The sequence below is a fragment of the Pavona decussata genome, unplaced genomic scaffold (genome assembly GCF_977016875.1).
Source record: "Pavona decussata unplaced genomic scaffold, jaPavDecu1.1 SCAFFOLD_84, whole genome shotgun sequence".
NCBI lineage: Eukaryota > Metazoa > Cnidaria > Anthozoa > Scleractinia > Agariciidae > Pavona > Pavona decussata.
In genome coordinates, this window is record NW_028145502.1 from 3,799,365 (window position 1) to 3,822,592 (window position 23,228).

At 38.0% G+C, this 23,228-nt stretch overlaps 1 protein-coding gene across 3 annotated transcripts; it reads left to right on the forward strand.

Moving 5' to 3' along the window:
• Positions 1–1,118: 1,118 nt before the first annotated feature.
• Positions 1,119–8,175, forward strand: LOC146475531 (rhamnose-binding lectin-like). 3 transcript variants are annotated; one of them, XM_085115579.1, is made up of 5 exons: positions 1,119–1,752; positions 4,786–4,873; positions 5,682–5,947; positions 6,476–6,760; positions 8,020–8,175. In XM_085115579.1, exons 2-5 carry the CDS (start codon positions 4,822–4,824, stop codon positions 8,038–8,040), a joined length of 624 nt encoding a protein of 207 aa, XP_084971705.1. In that variant the 5' UTR covers positions 1,119–1,752; positions 4,786–4,821; the 3' UTR covers positions 8,041–8,175. The 3 variants fall into 3 exon arrangements, with proteins under 3 accessions (XP_084971705.1, XP_084971704.1, XP_084971703.1); XM_085115578.1 differs by lacking the exon at positions 1,119–1,752 and adding an exon at positions 2,676–4,124; XM_085115577.1 differs by lacking the exon at positions 1,119–1,752 and having other exon boundaries at positions 4,204–4,873.
• Positions 8,176–23,228: the final 15,053 nt, after the last annotated feature.

Sequence of the window (23,228 nt, forward strand, 5' to 3'; positions counted from 1 at the left end):
GAATAGCAGCCTAGCTAAGGATCGAAAACTTGAAAGAATTGACGAGCCAAACGAGCGTCTGTGAGGGAGGCTATGGTTTGGATTGTTTCATTACCTTGCGGCCGTTTTCTTTGCCAAACTAAAAGATCATGATAGATTGTAGAGATTGTTGGCAATGAAGAAGAGGGGGGAGGGATGGGGGATGGCTTGACACTAATAACTGACTATTCCGGAATACATGTAGGAATTATAATGCCAGAAATAACTCAAATCTTCACATGACTAAAATAGCTTCTAAGCCTGGCTACAGGTCTTTATTTATTCAGCTGCTAAACTGTACAACAGACTAAATGCTACTACAAACATCGCGAGCTTACTTAGGTCTTTTTCTGCTAATTATTGGTCTACGCGTATAGATTTCAGTGATATGTTAAATATTGTAACCTGTTATGTATTATATTGTTTTATAAACCTGTTTGTAATTAGTATTGCTATTTTTAAGTTTTATAGATTAACTCTAGACTTGTTGGTGTTACTATTTTAAGTCGGCATATTTTTAATTTGCATAGATTAACTTTAGACGCACAGCTTCCTGATTGTAAATAAGTGTTCACTGTATGAATTCTGTGCGTAGTAAAGTATCTATCGGTCTATCTATATATCTAGGAATCCACGGAATAGACAGTATCCATGTTCTTTTAGGACCCGTTCTGTTTTCGGAATGAACAGAATGGAATTATATTCATTTTGCTCCAACCTCGCTCCCGGAAAGAACAAGAGGGGAGACCCTGGGAACGAGAGTTAAAACCTCGTTCCCAGGGTCTCTCAAAATTAAAATTTTGCCCCTGATAGTAGAGTGGAAGAAATTCAGTTTACTCAGAATAAGGAGAATTCGAATAATTACGGTAATAATTGTGGCACACAATGGTATTTAAAAAGAAAAGTGAATTTTTCCAACTGAAAAATCCGGAATGCCTTGTGCAGTGAGTATATTGAACACTGGATAAAATTCAGCTCTCAAAGGTTCAAGTTCAAAGTTCAAGTTTATTCAAAAATGTTAACAAAATTCAAAGCAACACTAACCCGCAAGTAGCTAGAGCTAATCTAGGCGGGTAGTGAGAAGACTAATTTACAAAAATTTATTACAGTTTGCAGAAATCTATGTACAATTTGTCAGTGAGCCATACAAACATTGAAAAAAGAAAGAAAAGAAAAGAAGTGAACATATGAAGAAAAGAAATAAAAATTGCTATACTCTAAATAGATTGATTTAATTACGATCATGTTGTAACTTTCAGTTTTAAAAGTTCAGAGATAAGAGAAGGAATGCCAACATAATCATCCTCTTTTATTAAAATATGGAATAATAGGTCTTGCATTTTCCTCTTAAAGCTGTGCTTGGGTAGTTTTCGAAGTTCTAAGGGAATACTGTTCCATATTTTAGCCCCAAGTCGAGAAAAAGATTTAGATTGTTGGTTTAGTCTCGAGGCTTAAAGGACCCTAGTCAGCCTCCGCCATTTTCGATGCCAGCGAAATTATTGATAATGCATGGTGAAGCGAAATCTTATTGCTTTACTGTAAGTTGTGTTCCTGAAAGTATGTTTCATTATCTTTAGTAATTTCACAGTGATTTCGTTCATTTCGACATGCTCCGAATAAAATATAATAGCCAAACTCTCGCAAATAAACAAAAACAAAGGTGTAGCTGACTAGGGCCCTTTAAGAGCCAGCCTGCCTCAACACCGCAGACGTCAAGAGTTTGAATTCCTCCAAGTACGTATCGTTTTCTTTACAATTGCGTTAGTTGTTTCACTGACATTGCACTTTTCTAATGAATAAACTCTTCAATGCGCAGTTCCCATGCACTATTTGTTTAGTGTATGTGTATAATTTAAATCTAGCCAATTTTCAATTGCGTGTAAGGGCCGAAAGTAAACAGCATTCATACATTCCATTACATTCACATCGCTTCAATACACATTACTGTCAGTTTTCCAAATTCAGTTACTCTTGAATAATATAAGCAGGCGTATCTCGAGATCACTATTTTTAAAATTTCATGGCTTCCGTGCCACTGCTAACTGATCGCGCAGTAAATCCGCAATACATGATAAAGGGACGAGCATTTGAGTTAGGGCACAAAATGAAGTTGAGTTTGTAATTGTTTATCGGAAAACCTTCTCCAAATCAAGGGCATTAATAGCCAATCAGAGATGAACATAGTCTTTTTTTGGACCAATCAAAAAACTATACGTGCCGTGCATCATGCGCGCGTTTTCCCGCCTTTTTGTAGTGTAATGTTAACATTGACAAATTTTATGCTCTCTGATCGTTTTATTGGGTTATCTGCCCTTTAAATTCACACCTTTCCACGACATGTACATTTATAAAAACAAACTACCGGCAGGTGAAGGTGGCCAAACACAGTTTGCCAGTATACATGTGTTAGTAAACATTATTTGGAAACTAAGTACTTCTGGGTGCCCGAAATTAGCATGGTGCAAGATTAACTAAGAAGGAATGTATTTTGATACTTATTGTTGATACTTGTTCTTGTTTGTATTTCGATACTTGTTGCCATGGAAACGCGGCGAGCTATTAACCGTCCACAAACAATAGGTTTCCTTTATTTTTAGAAAATGCACTCGTTAAATTTTTTTCATTCTTTGTCTCCAGGAAAACTCACAAAATACAGACATGGCGACGCTGCTTCTATCTACTTTTGACAGAAAGATCTCCTGCAAATATTGGTTTTGCATTTTAATGTTTTGTGAAGATATCCTCTGTCAGCTTTGGGTTTTTGTTTGTAGGCGAGTTACACTTTTAGAGAACTACTGTTTTGTAAAATTTCACGAAATTCTAATGAGCGGTTCCTAAGAAAACAGTTCATTTCCACTAAAACAACCAGTCCCAATTTTTTGTCAAATGCGCATGCGTGGTTTTTAATTGGGTTTTCACATCAAAAAGCCTTAGCTCTTCGTGAACTCACTTTCTTTGCTTGGTGATATCAAAAAAGGGTTCACAATCGAGAAACAGAGATATTTTAAGAACAAAACTCAACTTTTGAATCCCTTTGATATAAAATTGTGGGATCGCTTTAGCGTACGAAGGCCCTGGTCAAACGGCGCATGATAGTCAATGATAGTTGATGATAGTTTTTCCCGCTTGACCACGCGCATGATAGTTGATGATAGTTCTTCGGTCAGCTGTTTTCTCCACCAGCGCTCCCAAGATTAATTTTCAGTTAGTTCTTCCAACAACTGAAGGAAAACGAAGCAGGCAGCTGCTTTCTTTCGCCACGAAAAATTCATCCATGCGAAGTTTTGTTTGCGATGTTGACACTCGGCAGGTGCCTAACACTAGAGGCTCACGGCAAACTATCGTCAGCTATCACGAGTTCCTTTGAGCCGTTTGACCACCCGCTTGATAGTTGATAATGGCTGATGATAGTTGTGACTATCATCTACTATCATGAACCGTTTGACCAGGACTTAAACTAAAAGCATTCAAATACTAAGAAAATCTTGTACGTGCAATGTTCTCTTAACCCTTAAATATCACTTCTGAGATCCTTCTGGTAAAAGAAAAAAATACTACACAACTTCCTTGTTTAAGAGGCGGGGCTAGCCATCATACATTTTAAGAGGTTAAAATGTTTTCGGGATGTTTACCACTTCAGGTGAGGAGTTCAAATTGTAAGGTATGTTTGAGATATCACGAAACCCTTAAGAGTACAAGCCGGAAAGAAAATATGTCAGCGCAGTACCAGTGAGAAAGAATTAGTACCCCTTGGAGATCAAAATGTAAATTTAAGTCATTTAAGTCATTCACTTTCTAACACTTATTTGTGTGTCATTCTGGATTATTTGGGTTATTTGGGTTATTTGAGATAAGAAATTACTCTTGCACCTTTAAAAATTGGAGTCAGCTCTGAGTCAGCTTTGAGTCAGCTTTGAGTAACTTCTTTGCCAGAAAGGCTATATACTCAGCCCACGCCTTCACTTGTGCAATTATATTTAGCTCTAAAAGACTATATATTTAACTCTTAACTGAGAGCTTTCACTTCAGAACAGCGTGTGCTTGTGTGAACTTGTTCGTGTCTCTGTAACCCAACTTCGGGAGCAAACTGAACGAGCCCATTCAAGGTAAAGCTGACTCTTAATTTGCAGAACCTTCTAATGTGTATGTGTTTCCCAGCACTCGGCAAATCCTATTGACTTCTGGCTGTAAAACGCAGTTGTGGTCTAACACTTAGAGGATTTTCAGAGATTCACGCCAAGCCGATCACATGCTGGCACCAAGGGTGAATCACAGCCAGGGTTCATTATATCCTCAAAGCTTCTCTTACGGACCGCAATTTCTACGTGGTCATTCGAGCCACCCAGAATAGCAGCTGAAAATGACGTAGCAATAGAGAAATTGTTATACAACTGAGCAGTTTTACAAGTCAGTTTCAATTCCCTGCGTTCTTTCAGTGCAATGTTTAGAATAAGACCTATCGACTCGCGTGTCTGCTCTCCGTATCCTCCTTTTAAAGTTTTCTACGTCTAAAGCAAATTAAACAAACGGCTGGTAATCGAGAAGGATAACTAAATAGTTAGTGTCAAAAGTCAATTTGTTAGTTTCTGGTTTTATAATTTCGTTATCGTGCATACCTATCACATATCAAAAACTTTAGGCAACTTCCAGGGTCAGTGAAAAACACGGGCCTATGGCCTGTAGCATCATGTATGTGCCCATAGAGTGTTCCCGTGCAGAATGACGGTTTCCCTAACTAATGATCTCCTTTTTAATTTCCAACTACAGATTTCACTTTGTTGCAAAATCAAGCCACGAGACAAGATGTTGCGTTCGTTGGTTTTGTGTGTCATTCTTGGGTTATTTGGCAGTGCAGGTATGGATGTTCATCATCATCATTATTATTTTTGTTCGCGAGACCTTTTGTCGAAAGCCTCGATAGATTCACGGCCCCTTTAAGAATTTTTATCAAATCTGCTTTTACCGACTGTTCCCAAGTCTAGGCAGAAAATCACCAAGGAAGTGAAAAAACCTTGAAAATTTAGCTCTCAAAAACCGGAGCCTCTATTGCTCATGCTTCGTTGAGCCAGTCAAACTTTTCCCGATTAGATTTATTTTTAAAGCGCACAGGATTCAGGGGACCTTTGAAACGCGCCCAATTCAAATAGCCAATCAAAGAAGAGCAATGAGAATTAAACTGTCATACGTCATACCTATTCGCACAAAGGGCATCGTTGTCAGTGCATCCTACCCTCTCCCCCCCCCCCCCCCCCCCACCTCATTTCCTTAATATACCAAAAAAAAACTACAGTTTTGCTCATTGGGGTCTCAAAGACGGCTAGCCTGCGAGCAAGGTCTTGGCGGGGGGGAGGGGGGGGGGGGGTGAGGGAAGAGGCAGGCTAAAAGACGGCAGTCTGAAATAGGGATAATGTTTACAGATCTAAGCTATGCATTCCATGCAACAACCCTCCCCACTCCCCTCAACCTGCTAGCCTGCTAGCAAGCTCCCTGGGAGGGGGGAGGGGGGGCGGGTGGAAGAGGCAGGCTAAAAGACAGCAGTCTGAAAAAGGGATACGGTTTAGATATCTAAGGTTTGCATTCCATGCAACAACCCTCCCCCCCCCCCCCCCACTCCTATACCCAATCCATCTTTCCAATTCATAATACTAATTTTATTCCTATAGAGGGTCATTTTCGACGAGCTTGTGAAGGCCACAGACTTACGATAGTATGCAGCAGTATAAGAGAGATCAGAATCCACTATGCCTCTTATGGACGTCATGAGAAACGAATTTGTGCGCCCGGTGGTCGTGATACCAATACTTGGTGCTATACTGATCGTTCACTGACAGTAGTGAGGAACATGTGCCAGGGAAAGCAATCCTGCACAGTTCACGCCTCAAACTCAAACTTTGGAGACCCGTGTTCTGGCACTGCGAAGTATCTGGATGTAAGTTTAGCTGAGTATGATGCTGAGTATCTATTCACGTTACCCCTTCCCCCTCAGGGTGATTTGGCAACAGGAGGGGTGTGGGCTGAATCCTGGGTAAAATTGACAAAGGTGATAGTCAGGAAATTATGGAAAGACGTAAATTATGCGCGCCAGAAAGAAATGTTAAATTTTTAGACAGGCAAACAAGGTTTCTCAACCTCGTTGGCAACGCTTTTCCCTTGTATAGAAGTTAAAAGTTCCTGTAATCTGTAAGACCCTGTAATCTCGATCAGAGAATACGGCACAAGATGTCATTAATATTTTGGACGATTTATCCTTGATTCCTCAGGGCCACACAATGAGAAAATTAAAGCAAAATACTTTAAACATTATTTCCTGTATTCGCAGATCGATTAAGAGCATATTTGTGTAAGCTACTGAATACAGTTTAGGTCTGTTTTGATTGGTCAGAGTAACCACGTTGGTTTTGCCTTTACGACACTCAACCAAATACCGCTCTATCTCACATATTGTTTTGTTTCCCAGTTGGCATTCAGCTGTGCTCCAAGGGGGCTGTTGTTAAGAGTTTTCGAGGGACGTACACGAGTTATCTCTTGCTCAGTCACAAAACGGATCAACATTCTGTTTGCGAACTACGGTCGTATCGCTGGCGGTCATATCTGCCCTGGGCCAATACAAACGACACAGTGCGGAGCTGCACGTTCGCTTGCTATAGTGAGGAATGACTGCCAAGGACGCTTAAGGTGCACTTTGGTTGCCAATAACAGCAAATTCGGTGATCCTTGTCCGGGTACAAGAAAATATCTGGAGGTAAGAACTTTTGGCCAATCCTGAACAGTGAATAAAATTCTCTGTTTCACACAATTTAGTCTTCAAACGGTCGCACCGAACAACTGGACCATGGGACGAAAGACCACTTTGATTGTTAGCAAACTGTTTTTGATTGCAATCTGTTGATTATCAACCTGCCAAAAGTTTTTCTCGGCACTTTTTACATTTCGTCCAACCCACCTTTTTCTCTTCTTTTTAAACATTCTAAGAATCGTAAATAAATTTTGAAAGACCGATCACTGATGTGGCCCCGCATTATAAGCCTATAAAGGCATTTTTTTGATTGCTCAAAACCTCAAACAGATAGTAAAGATAAAAAGCTATTAACACAAATTAAATCAACAACAACAACAAGCTTTATTTGCATGACTATAACAAATACAGTATTGCAAAAGCTATTCATAACTAATTATAACTCAAAATAAAAAAACAGTAAATAAAGTAACTGAAGTCTTTGCTTATTTTAAACTATTCATACAGTAGAAGTTATCATTCCGGAGAGAAGTTCTCTCAATTCGAAGAACGAGGAAACAAATGAAGTTAACCGAGTGTTTATAAAATATTCAGTTGAGTTCACAAGTTATATGTTCATTATATTCTTTCGCTCACGCTAATAGTCGTGGGAATGGAAGGCTAGGTTCTATTTTAGTAAAGAACATATTATCTCTTAAAGAAGAGTAGCTTGGGCAATCGAATAAAAGTGAATTTCATCTTCAATGGTTTCACAGTTGTAAACATTACACACCCTTTCATTACGGGGTATGTTGTCGTATCTTCCTGTTTAAATAAAAGCTCGTGGCTGCTTATTCTTAGCAAAAATTCTTGTTTAAGGGGGGGGGGGGGGGGTACACCTGAACGCCATTTTCCGCCACTTGTTATAGCTTTGATGGAAATATCTCGTTCACGTTTCAAGCAATCCAAAAACCCTATCATCGTATCGTGAATCTGTGTTGTGGGGTATATTTGGGAGGAGTAGTTTTTCTAGAAATATTGATAAAATTAAGAGAAATAAGAAATATTGAAGATTTAGTGAGCTTTTAAAATTTGGAATTTATAGTTAATAATTGAATAGACTGACACAGGGTCCAACAACCTGGTGTGCTCTTGCGTGGGTATCAACTGTCTGTTAGTGTTCCAAAAATCATTTTCTTCCTTCTATCCCTTCTTAAAACCTCTTCAAATTTCATTCAAATTTAGGTGTATTCCTCCCTTAATCTTGCTTTCTCTCTCATCAACAGGTTCAGTTCGTATGTCAGTAAAAGAAGATTGAGTGTGAAGCAAGGAACTGATAAGAGAAGCACGTAGTTTGAAAACTGTTAAAAATTGTAATTCGGGGACCTGAAGAGAAAAAGAATAGCGTAAATTTCTGCGGCGAACTTAAGAAACAGTAATGTTTTTATAAAATCTAAGCTAATTCAGGCCAGATTTAGGCCTAGCTAGGTCTTGTTATCCGTAGTATTGTAAAAATATGTCATTTTGCAAGGCATCAGTCTGATATGATGTGACATAAGCAGTAAGCTAGTAGGTAACACTAATCCCAGTAGCCCTCGCGGTCAGGCGAGTTGATCAGGTGCTCTCAATCATATAACCGTCATGAGGTTCCATTAAATGTTTTGTGTTTATAATTCTGTTTGTTTTATGGCTCAAGAACTTTACAAAGGAGATGGGGTATTCTGCACGCGCCGACCTAGAACTTTTATAACTGTTTTTTAAAATATTTGGGAAAACGCCATCAAACTGTTTTCAGAAAAGTATCTGGGAACAATTTGATGTACAAGGTCAATGATCATTGCATTTGATGTTACCCGGGTAAACTAATTTTTGATAGTTAGGTAAGTTTTTTCAGAAAAAGAAATGTTCATGTTTTATAAATGGAAGAAAATTACCTTCCTTATAGTAACATTTATTTTTAACTCTTTGTCGTGTTCAATTTTGGCTGGGTTTTTTGAAGTTAGAGGAAATCAAGAAACCTAAGATGGCCTCCGTTTCGCATTCACGACGTAATTACCACATAAAAACGTCATCAAACCCGGACGGACCTCAAAGGAAACATCTTTAAATTCCTTGACCTCCAAGCGTCATTGTCATAGCTTTAATACTGTTGGAGTTTTCGATTTGAAAAAATATATATATATTCCTTCCTCAGAACGATAATCTGAAGCATACACTATGTTTACTTTGGCAACCAATTCCAGACATTTTCGTATGTCGACATCTATAAGTAAACCTTTGAACACGCTAATAAAAATATCTGTTGTAGGTCAATTTTATCCTTGGTTTGAATTTTATTTTTCATTGTTTCATACCCAAGAACAACAGGTAGAAAAAATTGAAACCAAACTGATTTGCAGGACTGGCACTACGGCAAAGCCCTTTGCCGCAGTTTCAGTCCTGCAATCAGTTTGGTTTATTTACACGTAAAGTGACGTCTGGCAAGACACTTCTACTACAAGAGATCAGGCAACGGACTTCAATTCAATACAATTTTATTTTCACACGTACAACGAGATTCAATACAATACATAAAAAAACATTAAACATTTATATTACAAAGGAGGATTTAAAAGAATTAGGATAAATTTGTTTGGTTTAGTGTGAGCAGTGCCCAAAGGAGCATGCTGCTTTCGAGTTGGGCACTGCTTACGATGGAAGAGAAAATTATTTCGGTAGAAGAGAAAATTATTTGGAAAGGTTTGAAAAAGAAAAAGAGCTTGTTTAGCGAACGGATGACGGTGAAGAACTCTACATTACTTTTGGTTTATAAGCAAAATTTTCCTGTATTTGGTTTTAAACGAAGAAGCGGAGTTTGATTGCTTAATGTTACAGTCTATTGTTTCCCATATTTGTGATGCTGCAAATTGAAAAGTGTGTTTACCGTAGTTAGTACGTATTTTTGGTCTGCTAAAATTTTGTCGAGATGAAAATCGGGTATTGTACGAGTGCCGAGAGGATGCTGTGGAAATAGAGTTTGCAAAAACAGGACATATTTGATCATTTATTAATTTGAACGTGAAAATGGCAACCTTGAGTTTGAATGCATTGTCAATGGTTAGAATTCCCAGTAGATTGAAGTTAACAGTGGCATTTTCTCTTTTGTGAGCAAAGAATATATTTTTGACACATTTGTTTTGGGCGGTGCGAATTTTGTTGAGATGGGTGGTGTAGGTGTTGCCCCAGCTCATTAAACCATACTTGATGTAAGGATAAATTAGTGTATAATATTTCAGAGTATTCAGGTCGACATAAAACCTTAATTTATTGATAATTCCAGTATTTTTTTGATATTTTACTTTTAACGTGCTTAATTTGAGGTTCCCATTTAACATGTTTGTCAATATAAATTCCGAGATATTTAATAAAAATTTTTTGTTCAATGTCGTGGATTTTTATGTTACTTACACGCTTATTTGGGGAGCTGATAATCATAAAATTTGTCTTTTTGATATTGATTGATAGTTTATTAGCTGAACGAAACGTATTCAGAACAGTTTATTTTGTGTCGTGTGGTTCCCTGCATCCAAAAGTTTCATAAAATTTAAACCACAACATATCCACCTTGAAGATGACTTACCAGGTCAAAGACGTTAGGTGTTGGTTTTTCATTTTCAAGGGATTTTAATTTCAAGGCTTTCCCCATATTCTATTTTATTTTACCCCGTAATTTCATCATTAATTTTTTTTTTCGGAACCCTCTCCCTTCTCTTTCCCTCCCGCCGCCCCTTTATTACCTCCGATTCGCTTCCTTTTTATTCAATTAAGCTGAGAGTACGGTTCAGCTATGTTTTCCGGGAGGAAACGTTAGCCTATTTACCCCTATATGTGTCGTTAAAAATAAAATTTTACTCACAAATTTGGGTTTCCACTAAATAAAGAATCCAAGTGATGCGTCTGACAAACCCTAGTGGCTAGAGCGCCCAAATCTCGTGCCCAGGGTCTCTCGTCTCTCCCTCCAGAGAGCAAAGTAACTTGTAAATATAACTTCGCGTTACTTCTATTACTTCGCGATTATTTCAATTGATTCATCACTTTCTACAATGTGGGCGAAGTATCCGGGAACTAAATTGATAGGAAAGGCGTTCAAGCAAGGAAGAAAAATGAAAGGTGCTCACGTTCTCCACAAAACCTTGAATTTGGTCATTTCACGTTGTTGTTTTGCTGATGACGGCAAAGAAATGTACAAAAACGTATAACACACGTGCAGAGCGATTTTATTTCGCTGATTAAAGCTATTGTTTTGTTGCGCTCTCGTTGCCGTCGCCGTCGTCGTTCCTTAAGTTCCCTAGTAAGAGAAACGGGACGGGACGAGAAGAGAAGACACCTTGGGAACGACGTTGGCGGTAAGCTACGTCACGTGACAGTGTGATATCGGTCTGACGGTTGGTTATCTTCCTGAACAGTTTCCGCCTTTAGCAGACCTTTGATACCTCATTAGACTGTGGTTTCCTGTCTTAGAGCAACATTTAAAAAAAGGTAGACAATTGTCCGCCAGCCATTTTTTTAGGTTTGCGCGCATCTGGTTATCCAGGCCGCTTGTCGGAAACCGAAAATGTCAATAGGACAGGCTTCCTGTCTAAAAAGAAATTGCCGGTTTCTTTTGATGTTATAATACATTGATAAATGAGGTTATTCGAACAAGCAATATCTTGGAGGCTGTTTACATGGGGGGAGGAAGATCCTAGCACTAGAAAGATTGTAGATGGCGGATCACTCAAGCGTCATATGTTTTCTGTGTTCAGTTTACATGCAAATATAAAATGAACTGATAACTGAAGGCTTTGTTGTCAGGCTGATTGCTGTTCATACAACTTCGGATGCCGATCTTTCTGCTGACTCCTGGAAAGTTGACTTTGCTAGCTCGGCAAACAAGTTTCGATCCATTTACGAGCAGCCCCGCTCGCACGGAAATCTAAACATCTTACGGTCACTTCGCTAAAGTTACCGGCACTGAACGAACGAAACTGAAAACCTTTGTTACGGAGTGGCTCAATGTACAAACCCACCCTTAAATTTTGACGTACAGTCAGGAAGTGCGGTTCCATTTTTCCAGTTGTGTGGGGATGAAATTCTGAAGTGTGTCCAATTTAATAAAAACTAGAAGCTATTGTGCATACATAGCATTACTTTACTGCGTAGTTTATTGTACTGTGGAAGATGGTTCCAACTTTTCGTTTATTTCACTATCAGCCAGGTAATTTTTTCTGACTTTTTCAGTAGGAGAGTGAGCTTAATGCTTCATTCGTTGATCTTTGTTCATTGTTACTCTTTCGTTTATTCGTTCATTCAGTTGATTACGTAGAAGAGATTTGTTGAGTAATTTTACTATAAAAAATTGCGACAAAATTGAAAAGTTTAAAAAAATTAAAACAATCTTGGTTAAAAGTTCAAAAAAGCGACGACGTTTCGACGTTCGCTTAACGTCATTATCAAGTCAACAAAGAGTGAAATGAGAACGAATATAAACGTAAAAGAATTCCTAAGAGACACGAATATATGTGATGATAATAAAGTATTCGCACGCACAGTCACGTAAAGAGGTTGGCGCTTTTCAACTTTGTCGCAATTTTTTATAGTTAAATTTATAATATTCAGTTGATTCTTTCAATAATTCATTCATTCATTCATTCATTCATTCATTCATTCATTCATTCATTCATTCATTCATTCATTCATTCGTTCGTTGATTCGTTCGTTCATTCATTCGTTGATTTGTTCGTTCATTCGTTCGGCGTTCGTTGGTTCATTCGTTCCTTCGTTCCTTCGTTCGTTCGTTCGTTCGTTCGTTCGTTCGTTCATTCATTCATTCATTCGTTCATTCGTTCGTTCGCTCGCTCGTTCGTTCGTTCGTTCGTTCCTTCGTTCGTGCGTTCCTTCCTTCGTTCGTTCTTTTGTTCGTTCGTTGATTCGTTCGTTCATTCATTCGTTGGTTTGTTCGTTCATTCGTTCGGCGTTCGTTCGTTCCTTCGTTCGTTCGTTCTTTCGTTCCTTCGTTCGTTCATTCATTCATTCCACTCAGTCATCCATCCCATTCATTCATTTATAGGGTAGCAACATCGATAGAAGAGCCGCGCTAACCGTAGACTGTCTATATATCCTGTAATGGTTCACATGATAGTAAGACTCGATCCGTAGTTTCCGCTTTTATCAAACCATTGACACCCTCGCGCAAGACTGCGGTTTCCTGATTCATCCGATAGATATTTTTTTGGGCGGTTGTCTGGTTATCCAGCCCGCCCGTCGGAAGTCGAACTAAAAATATTAACAGAATAAGTTTTAAACAGCAGGGTCACAAGACAGGCATCCTTTTTGTAAAAAAATTGTAACTTTCTAACGACGTTAATGAAAATAAATGAGGTTATTCGAACTGTAAACTCTATATCTTAGGTGAAAGAGAGTGTTGTCGAAGAATGTCGATCATCCAGGATTGAATATTACCTGTTTCATTTTTGAGTTCTAACTAAAGTCCGGTAAGCTTGAGCTATGTACAATCCACTATGACCTTACAAACACTTTCCGGCCGTCCTCTTTGCGGGCATTTCGCCGATGAAGCCTCGGCGAAATTTTTTTCAGCGAACTTTTGAACTCGCATGTGCGTGGCAAACTAAACACACTCAAAGTTCGTGTTGGTAGATGTAAGTTGCTCAGCAAGTTAGCTATACAAAAACCGTGTGTTGGTTGTCGCACTGATTTGTTACGAGTAAATTGGCAAAATTTCTTGCGAAGTTCCCACACGGCTTATCGTCGTTTCGTTGTCGCACTTCTTACGAGTGTAAATCGGGGAAATTTGTTGCAAAGTTCCCACACGGCTTAACTTGTCGTTTCGTTCTCAAACACGGACAACCTGCTTAATTAGACACCACAGACAATCCTCCTCCATTCATGTTTGAAAAAAATTTGGTGAAAAGAAAAACAATTCCCGCTGTTTTAACGAGCCGGAGTTCTCACGGACAAGAATTGTGTCCACTTCTCCAAACGAGAGCCATTGAGTAGCACTTTCCTGCTGTGCACATACATTGTACTATGTTTACCTTGAGCGGCGTTTAAGCGTAGACAACGCTCGAGGTAGAACTAGCCATTTTGGGTCAGATTCTGGGCGAAATACTAAACTGTGAAAGCCAATGACTATTCAAATAATGCTTTGGAGAAGTTTTTAATGTGATACTCATTTGTTACGCTGTATTGATTGGTTAGAACTTTCGAATCTGTGAGCGCCAGTGACCAGTGATTATTCAAACAGTGAGAGCTTCTTGGCAATTTAAGAGCGTCCATAGTTAAAGAGATTAGCCCACGAGAAGCTCATACCAACAGCGCAATAAGGACATTAGCAAGAGTCACGTAATTTGGGTTTATTTTGATAGCAAAAAAGTGAAGCGCTGTTTCAAATATAAAAAAAGAACTGATAATGTCTCTATAAATGGCTGTTTACGCTCATGGTACAAGTGATATATGTATTAGTAGCTGTATTGATAGCAAATGTCTTAGAGCGCCACTTGAAGGCCCTCATGATTCGCCCAGAAGCTTCTAGTGGATTATTCATGGCCAGAATCCACAGTTTTCTCGTCTTTCTAGGACGAAGTGCACAAGCCTGTTTGTAGTTAGCTTGTCAGAAATTTTGCTCTATTGCAGTTCCTTTGGGCGCGTCTCCACCCCAGTGTTAAAAACACGTTTTGCCGAATCATGGTCATATTATTAGTATTTTGTGTTTTCAGTATTAGCTGTACATAAGTAGTTCAGTGATTAACGTTTCCGTCGCGTCGCCGACAGAGTAAAATTTAGAATCTATTGTATCCGCGTGGGTAAAATTGAACGACATGGTAGTTTTCCTGAGGTACAGCTTAAAATAGTGCCGGTACATCAACAAGCTAGTTCTAATCCTACGATCCTAAAATATCAGATAAATATCGAGCGCTACTAACCGATAATTCCGTTTACTATATTATAAGTTTATTTAGCTTATGTTGATCTTAATGTTGCCCTATGTATTGGTTTGGTATTTTTATATTATGCTGTTGTGTTTCAAATTGCCCTTTCCTGAGCTGTTGTTTTATACCTTTACAAATATTCTTCAAAGGACCTTGGGTTGAGCAAGTGCTGCATCGTATCTTATTCATTTCTTTTGGGTTTTACGTGTAAAAGAGCCGACATTACAATAGCCTAGTTTTCTGTCTCTCTGCACTGAGGCCAAGGCTAGCCCTTGTCAAATCCTAACTGCCTAAGAAAACTCTTCTCCGGGAACAGAACTGCCCATTAAAAGGAAAAAATAATAAAGTAAACGAGGCTTATATAGCGCTAATCACTAGGTCAAGTCCCTAATCATACCTAAATATTTACAATCCTGAATAATGACGACCTTTACAGTAATCAGTTATAGCGGACAGTATTAAAAAAATAACGCTAAAAAATGCACAAAAAAATCAATTGAAATAAGTTTTAAATAAACACGCTCTTTTTTTTTTTAAAAAAAAGAACGTCTAATTTTGTGGCTGAGGCTGGATGGTCTCCCATTTTTTTTTTTTTTTTTTTTTTGCAATTTGAGCCTGAAAAGTTCTTCAGATGTTCCTAAGTTATCTGTCATAGTATTTCGATAAATTCAATAAATCTATGCGGACGTGACCAATTACAAAATTAAGACAACTATTATTTGGGTTAATTGGACAATATAGGCTGAATTTTTACATGTATTATTTTATCCGCATTCATACTGTTTAATTTAAAAAAACATTTGGTCGTAATCAAAATGTTCTTAATTGACTCTCAGCCTGAGTAATATTCTTAGGATGTTCTTAAATTTTAGTTAATCTCAGCCTCAACGTTCTTATAAAAAAAGGTTCTTATGTATATAAAAAGAAAGAGTTTAAGTCTTGAAGTTACGGTTTAAAGGGACAGTATCACGCTATTTTTAGTAACACCGTTGACATCGAAAATAGGAAGGACGCTATTCGGTTGATAGCAGCCAAGATATAATGACAAAATTCCATTAAAAGACTATCAGAATGCAAAGAAACTATCCACGGATATTTTCGCCGGCAGATGACCAAGATAGAGAGGATTCAAATTTGCAAATTTCGTTGTTATAACGCACTAAAAATCGCCGGTTGCACTATATTTTTGATCAACCTTTCGTCTTAGAATCACTATTAATATTTCTTTAAATAAGCAACTGAGAAATTAATTAACACAGTGTTCAAAGTTTAAATTTAGTGAATTAGTTTGGCCAAAAATCATGATATCTCCAATCGATCTCCCATGATACTGCCCCGGTTTAATGTTCTTCACAGTCATTGAGGAACCCATGCTACTGTGGGGGGAGGGGGTGTTGGTGGTGGTGGGGGGGAGAAGTTCCATAATGAGGGAGCGGCTATACCAAACGTTCTTTTCCGTATGTTGTCGCTTAATTTAGGTACTTGAGGTCAATTTTCCGGCGAAGATCTGAGCAGTCTTAACTTGGAGGTCCATTGTATGTTATCAAGTTAGCAACATAATAAGCTGACAGGTCATTCAAGAACTTAAAAGTAGTAAGAAGTAATTATTTGTTGTTTGAACATTGCACATGTTTGTGCTTCAAAATGGCTGTGTCACCTATCACCTATTTGTAGCATTTTTTCCAAAGACATATGGCGAATTTTAAATTGTTTAAGATTGATGGGTCACACTTCACATTAAATTAATATAAGTGATTTGCATTGCTGCCATGTTGGTGTACAAAACAAAAGAAAATTTGTTTACATACAGTCGACGACTCCCGATAACTCGAACTTTCAAGGGAGATTAATATTGAAAAAGTTCCAGTTATCGGGAGTTCGAGTTATCGAGGGTAAAATTATATAGAAGATGACCTGAAGGGAAAGGAAAATTGGTTCGAGTTAGCGAGGGTTCGAGTTATCGGGAGTTGCCTGTAGTTTGCATAAAAATGGAATTAGTAACTCCCAGAGGAGAAAAATCTTATTGTTCCTGTACGCCAACATGGCCGCCATGACGTCACATGCAAACCATCAATACTGAATAGTGTTTTTAGTGTTAGCGCTATTGCAGGAGCGAACTAGGTTCTGGACTGATTCAATAGCCATCAGGTCATCTGAGTCCTTTAATTTTTAGGTAACCCTTCTCCCCCCACCCCCTCCCTACAAACACACACACAGAGACAACCACTTTCCATCCACTCGTCCCTCCTCATAAAATGCACATGTTCCCGTGTTTGTTATGGCGAACTGGGATGAAGCTATTCGAGATTTTGTATCCGCGAACCTCTAGCATGTCTATCCTCCGAGCAAGCTCTCTTCGGGGTGGTATAGCATGTCTAGAGTTTTCAGAAAAAAAAACAAGTTAATATCTCTAGCCACAAACTGAGCTACGAATCAGCAAGACTAAGAGAACATAATTCCAGAAACAACAACTGATCAAACCCAACCGGAAACACAGCTTTGGGAGCATTTATTTGTTTTGCTACTTTTTTATTTTTATTTCATGCGTCCAACAGTTCTTTGTTCACGTTCAGGCTCCAACGGGTGGTCCGTTTTACCCTTGGCCCTTGGGATCCCTGTGAATGGCACCACAGCACAACCATCAACTGAATAGCGTGACTTAAACCGTTATCTTCGTTAACGGCTTCCGCCTTCAGTAAACCTTTGACACTTTGTGAGGCTGTGGTTTCCTGTGCGCCAGCTATTTCAGTTTGGGTGGGTGTCTACAATAGTTATATCTGTCCCGGTTGTCGGAAATTACTGATGTCAACAGAGGTTTAACATGGTTGACACTTCCGAGCGGTCTTGAGGCTTCCTTTCTCTGAAAAATTGCCGTTTTCGGACGATATTGAATAAAATAAATGAGGTTATTCGAGCTATAAACTCAATATCTCAGGTGAGAGCGCATGTTGTCGAAGCGTGCCGGTCATACAAGATCGGATATTAGTGATGATCGTATTGATTCTTTGAGTTACGGAATAATTATTACTTCCACGGAAAACATGCTGAGGTCTAGCCTTACGGAAACCTCGTTTCTTCATGGACACTCCTTTATTAAAGTTAATAGATGCCTTGATACACCCGTAGTTTAAGGAACACACGTTGTCGCAAGAGAACGTTACTAAAACAGCCAATTGCCAACGTACCCCCGGTATGCTGCGTTGGGGCACTTTAAATTCCAAAATATCGGCATCTGTTTTTGCCACGTTCCAACAAGCCAACTTGTACTTGAAACTCGCACACACAGAACTTGGCCAAAATAGATATTGCATGCAGACACTCAACTTCTCTAGCACGCCGGGGCAGAAGTCAAATACCCAACGACGAAAGAGGAAAAACAAATCCAATTATTGACGCAGCATACCAGCGTTCGCTCGTGTTTACGGACACTAAATTGTGATCCGAGGTTGTCCTTTGTATATATAAACGTGAGTTCACTGTGATCAAATGGACCCAAAATAGACTGCAATCGAAATCATCCCTTTCCTTTGCGTCATGAAATGTGGTTCAGTTTCGAATCCGCGGATAAAATTCTCAGGTGTGGCCACTCAAGTTAATGAAAGCTACTGAGCAGAAATGTTCTACTGTACATGTAATACTGTACAAGGTGGTTCGTTTTAATGTAATTATTTTGACAATTCAAACTGAAAGCCATTGAGGACTTTCTTTTGCCAGTGTTTACTGAAAGTGGAAGTGTCATGGGAATTTGACCTCTTTTGTTGAGAATGGTGAATTAAGACCAATTAAGACCTTCACTTAGCTACAAAATAATTCTAGAACATTCAACAACGAGAGTACAAGAGAGAAATCAACTCAATTCTTGAAAGGAACAACTTGTGATCTCTTCTAGCGCAATTTAGAGACAAAATTGTGAGAACTTGAAAAACGTTAGCCTAACATTTCACTAAGTTTCAATCCATTCCGACCTACTCTGTCTCTGGCAAGAGGCGCTAATCGACATTTTTTTATTGCACTGGGGTGATAATTTATAACAGAACTAGACATTTTTTTTCTGTTGACAGACAAACATTTTTGGGGATTGAAATGACATAAAATTCGCGTGATAGTTCCCCTTCAATAGTCTTTAAGGTATGATTCTAACTTTTGTGTCGTTCGATAAAATCCTAAAGTGTGACCATTTAAATGAAAGCTACTGAGCAGTACTTTCCTGTGGTGCTGTTTATTATGCTGTACAAAGTTGTTCTAACTTTTAAGTCTGTGTATGAAATCCTAAAGTGTGACCATTCAAATGAAAGTTGCTGAACAGTACTTTCCTGTGGCGCTGTTTATTATGCTGTACAAGGTGATTCTAACTTTTGAGTCTGTGGACGAAATCCTAAAGTGTGACCATTCAAATGAAAGCTACTGAGCAGTACTTTCCTGTGGTGCTGTTAATAGTGCTATACAAAGGTGTTTCTAACTTTAGAGTGGGTGGATAAAATGTTAAGGTGTGACCATTCAAATGAAGCCTGAGTTCAAACCAGCCTTTCCACGATTATCCGGCGAGATTAGGGAACAAAAGTGTCCGGAAAAGATGGCATACGAAAGCGTGAAATATCTCTTGAGGCCGACTACCAAACTCTCGATCAAGAGTCGCATTATGTGTGTTTATTTTGATAGCAACAAAGAAGGCCACAGAACTAATACAGTCTCTATACTCGTTTGTTTACTCTTCTAAAACAAAGTAAACGTATGGATAACTCTATTTTGATAGCGGCTGGTAGAGAGTACCACTTTAAAGTCCTCACGAAATATCACGAACGATTTCTAGAACATTCACGTGGCAACCCACAACTTTCTATAGAACAAAATCATAAAAAGTAGTTATTTTTCCCTTGATTTTTTTAAGTCTATCGCGCGGTTACGTCGGTCGGAAACATGAGGAACCTTAAGTGGGCGTGCCCCATTGCCCTCACTGCAACAATAAGTTTCACGCATTGTGTTATGACTACCGGCACTATTAGGTAATATCAGTTTAGTATTTACGGATTGATATAAGAAGCACTTAATACCGCGTTTTAATAGCGTTCGTCTAGCCAACAGAGTAAAACGTGTAATCTATTGCATGCAAGGGTAAAATTACGAAGTATTTTACATCCTGTGGGGCTGTTTGCTTTAATACAAACGATGGTTCTAACTTTTGGAACTTTGAATATGTGAAACCATAGAGCTCAACTGTTTAAATACAAAAATGTTTAGATATATATAGTTTCACGCTTCTGTTTATAATTATGCTTCGATGTGCTCTAGCAAAAACGTCCGTGCATGGTTTAAACTGTTACGCTGTTTCTTCGTGCGGCAATGTTTATCTTCGTAATATTTTGCAATAATGATTTCACGGCTTTTGGATTTTTTTGTTTCACTTTTAAACACGCTGGTAGGAGGATTGAAAGGATTTTGAGGTTTAAAAACATAAAAACTGGGTGGAATTTTTTTTTTTTCAATTTTTCAATTTTTGGCGTTTTTGGTTTGAAAAACACCTGCCAAGTTTATCCAAGGATAATTGATTTCTTTTAGTCTTTTGCCCACTAAATATTGTATTGCATGATAATGGCTTATTCCATGATACTTTTATTATATGTTCAACGTGGTTCCAACTCGAATGAAAGCCATTCATCAGTATCACCTTCCAGTGTTTACTAAATATGAGCTTGATATTATGTTGCACAAGGTAGTTCGATCTTTAGTGTTGGAGTGGACCATTCTTTCGTGAGGTGGTGTTTACATAGAAATAGTTTGAAACACTGAGCGTGTTATTGTGTTTTTGGACATTCATTCTTAATATATTAGTCAGATCTAGTCAGTCACTGCCTTGGCAGAAGGATTGCACAACATCGGGTCACCACCTGTGGCCTTAGATGTTCCAAACCTTCTATTCTTTCCTTAGGTATCTTGCAGTCTATCTTTCATTAAGTGTCTCGCACTTTTCTCAAGATTGCTTGCCATCCCCAACAAACTGACAAACTACAAGAGCTCCATGCCAAGCAGTTTCAACCATTTCCCAAATCCTCTCGAAAAATTCATTTATTTTTGTTTCCACCTACATTACTGTGGAACAAACGTAAGGAAGTTTTCACTCGTTTTCAAGGACTAAATAATATAATTCTCTTTAACCCTGAAGTTCAGAATGCTCCTGGTCTTGATGTGTTTACTTCTAAACTTAGGTTCTCTCTTAATATAGGAAAAATTTACTTCTTTTGGTGTACTTGAGTGCGCTTTTCTCTTTTTTTTTTTTTCTTTTTTCCTTTTCACTTTTTTAACCTAATCTAATGATTATGAAATATTTATATGTTAAAATAGATAGTCCTGCCGATGACAGAATTATCGAGTTATTTTAACATAAGAATTACCCAAGGTAGTCCGTTACACAAGCCGTATTGGCTTCCTCAAGCTACCTTGCCTCGTTAATGTTTTGTTAATATTTGTATGTGTGTATATGTGAGACAAATTAATCAATCAACTGAACTGAACTGAATTGAATGGTCGAGTGCTTAATACTTGTAATAAGACTATATGCTCTATATTCGGGAAATAATTGGATGAGAAAAATTCGACCAAGTCCAATTTGACAGTCAGAGGAATTTTTTTGATCAAATTCTTTTAGGATCGGGCAAGAATGTGGTATAATTTGGAAAGATTTCCGCACACTTTGATACATTAATTATACAAGCACCACTGTTGTACTAAAAAAGGCAAGAGTGAGTAGCCGGTTTGAGTCGTAAAATGTGTACGGAATTATTGTATTCATGGTGCCGCGCGGAAACCTTGCCGTTAATTATAATGTTTACGCAAACTTTTCTGCCTTATTAATAAGTTGGTAAGAATTTGAATCCAATTTTAAAAGATCCAATTTTAGAAAAAACAAGCTTACTTGGACAGGAGGAAACATCAGCAATTTTTTTTACTAAGGTTTGCTCAAACGGATTTCGGCATGACAGTATGCTAATCGCGTAAAAAAATACTAAAATAAAATAACATAAATAAATAAATTCAATATGAGTTAAAAGATTAAATTCCTTCTTCTTCTATTAAAGCCCCGAATGAAGAAATTTCAGAAGTAATTTCGATGTGGTACTGTTAGTATGACGCTCTACAAGTTGGTCAAAACTTTTGAGTCTGTGGATGAACTGAATCTCAAGTGCGACCAATCAAATGAAAGCTACCGAGCAGTAGTCATGGTGTACCACTTATATATACAGTAGAAGATAGCCTCAGTGATTTTTGAGTCTGTAGATGATATCCTTAATAAGTGTGGGAATTCAAATATAGTGGAATCCAATTTAATAGCTAACGCGTCAAAAAGTGGCCATTTGATACAACGACGAGGTGACCGGATTAAAAGGTTGTTCGCAAAAATAAGAATTTCTAATACTACAGGATAAAGGCTTTCAGTCATGACTAATTGATTAATTAACGGTGTTGCTCGAATTAATCGGGTGGTCGTTAGTGAGAGTAAAATAATTTTTCTGAGGTACTGACTGGCATGATTCTATATAGATGAGGTAGTTTCGACTTTGATTCTGTAGATGCAGTTCATGGAGTCTTTTCAATTCAAATAAAAGCTTCTGAGCAGTTTTGTCTTGGGCTGCTATTTACTATGCTTACAAGGCGGTTCCAACTTTGAAGTCTGTATTTGATCTCCTGCAAATACTAAATCTTTCAAATCCTTCAAAAGTTACTCTCTTTTTTTTTATAAAAACCTTTTTTATAAGAACGTTGAGGCTGAGATTCAACTAAAACATTTTTAAGAACATACCGAGAATATTACCAATCATTTTTATTACGACCAAATGTTTAACTACCGATAAAATAATACTTGTAAAAATTCAGTCTATATTGTCCAATTAACCCAAATAATAGGTGTCTTGGTCAGGTCCGCATAGATTTATTGAATTTTTATTGAAATACTATAACAGATAACTAACAGGCTCAAATTGCCAAAAATAATAATGTTCAGCCTCAGTACCAAAATTAGACGTTCTTAAGTGTACTGAGCAACACTTTACTGTGGTACGATTATCAGTGTACGTATACAATGTAGTTCTGACTTAGTACTCCATAGAAGAAATGTTGAATTATGACCATCCTTGTGAACATGAAAGCTAGCTATCAAACTTTTCGTGTGATGGTGTTTATACTTTGATATTTTTTTAATATTAATGCAACTGTTGACTTTTGTGATTTACATCACAGCGTGCGCCGGACACACTTTTCTGAGTAAAAAGTTTAATCCGGAACTATTAAAAGTTACTTATTATCTAACCCTTAAATCACGCAAATACCGGGGCAGAAAATGCGATAACAAGATTCAAAACTTTCTTACAACTTCCCAAGGTACTTCAGCTGATCAGAGCGATGGGGAGTCGCTTGAATGAGGCAAATAATGACCTCCCTTTCCTGGGAGTTAAATGACATTGTACAGACGTCATGTTTTTTCCGGTGAATTGGAGTTTTTCGAATTCAAATCAACTATTTGTCTTTTTCTCATC

Excerpts from the sequence above, each read along its gene's own strand:
- LOC146475531 (XM_085115577.1), top strand. The coding sequence starts at position 4,738 with ATGACGGTTTCCCTAACTAATGATCTCCTTTTTAATTTCCAACTACAG. Across the intron at positions 5,948-6,475 it reads GCACTGCGAAGTATCTGGAT|TTGGCATTCAGCTGTGCTCC; the intron begins GTAAGTTTAGCT and ends TTTGTTTCCCAG. Across the intron at positions 6,761-8,019 it reads GTACAAGAAAATATCTGGAG|GTTCAGTTCGTATGTCAGTA; the intron begins GTAAGAACTTTT and ends TCTCATCAACAG.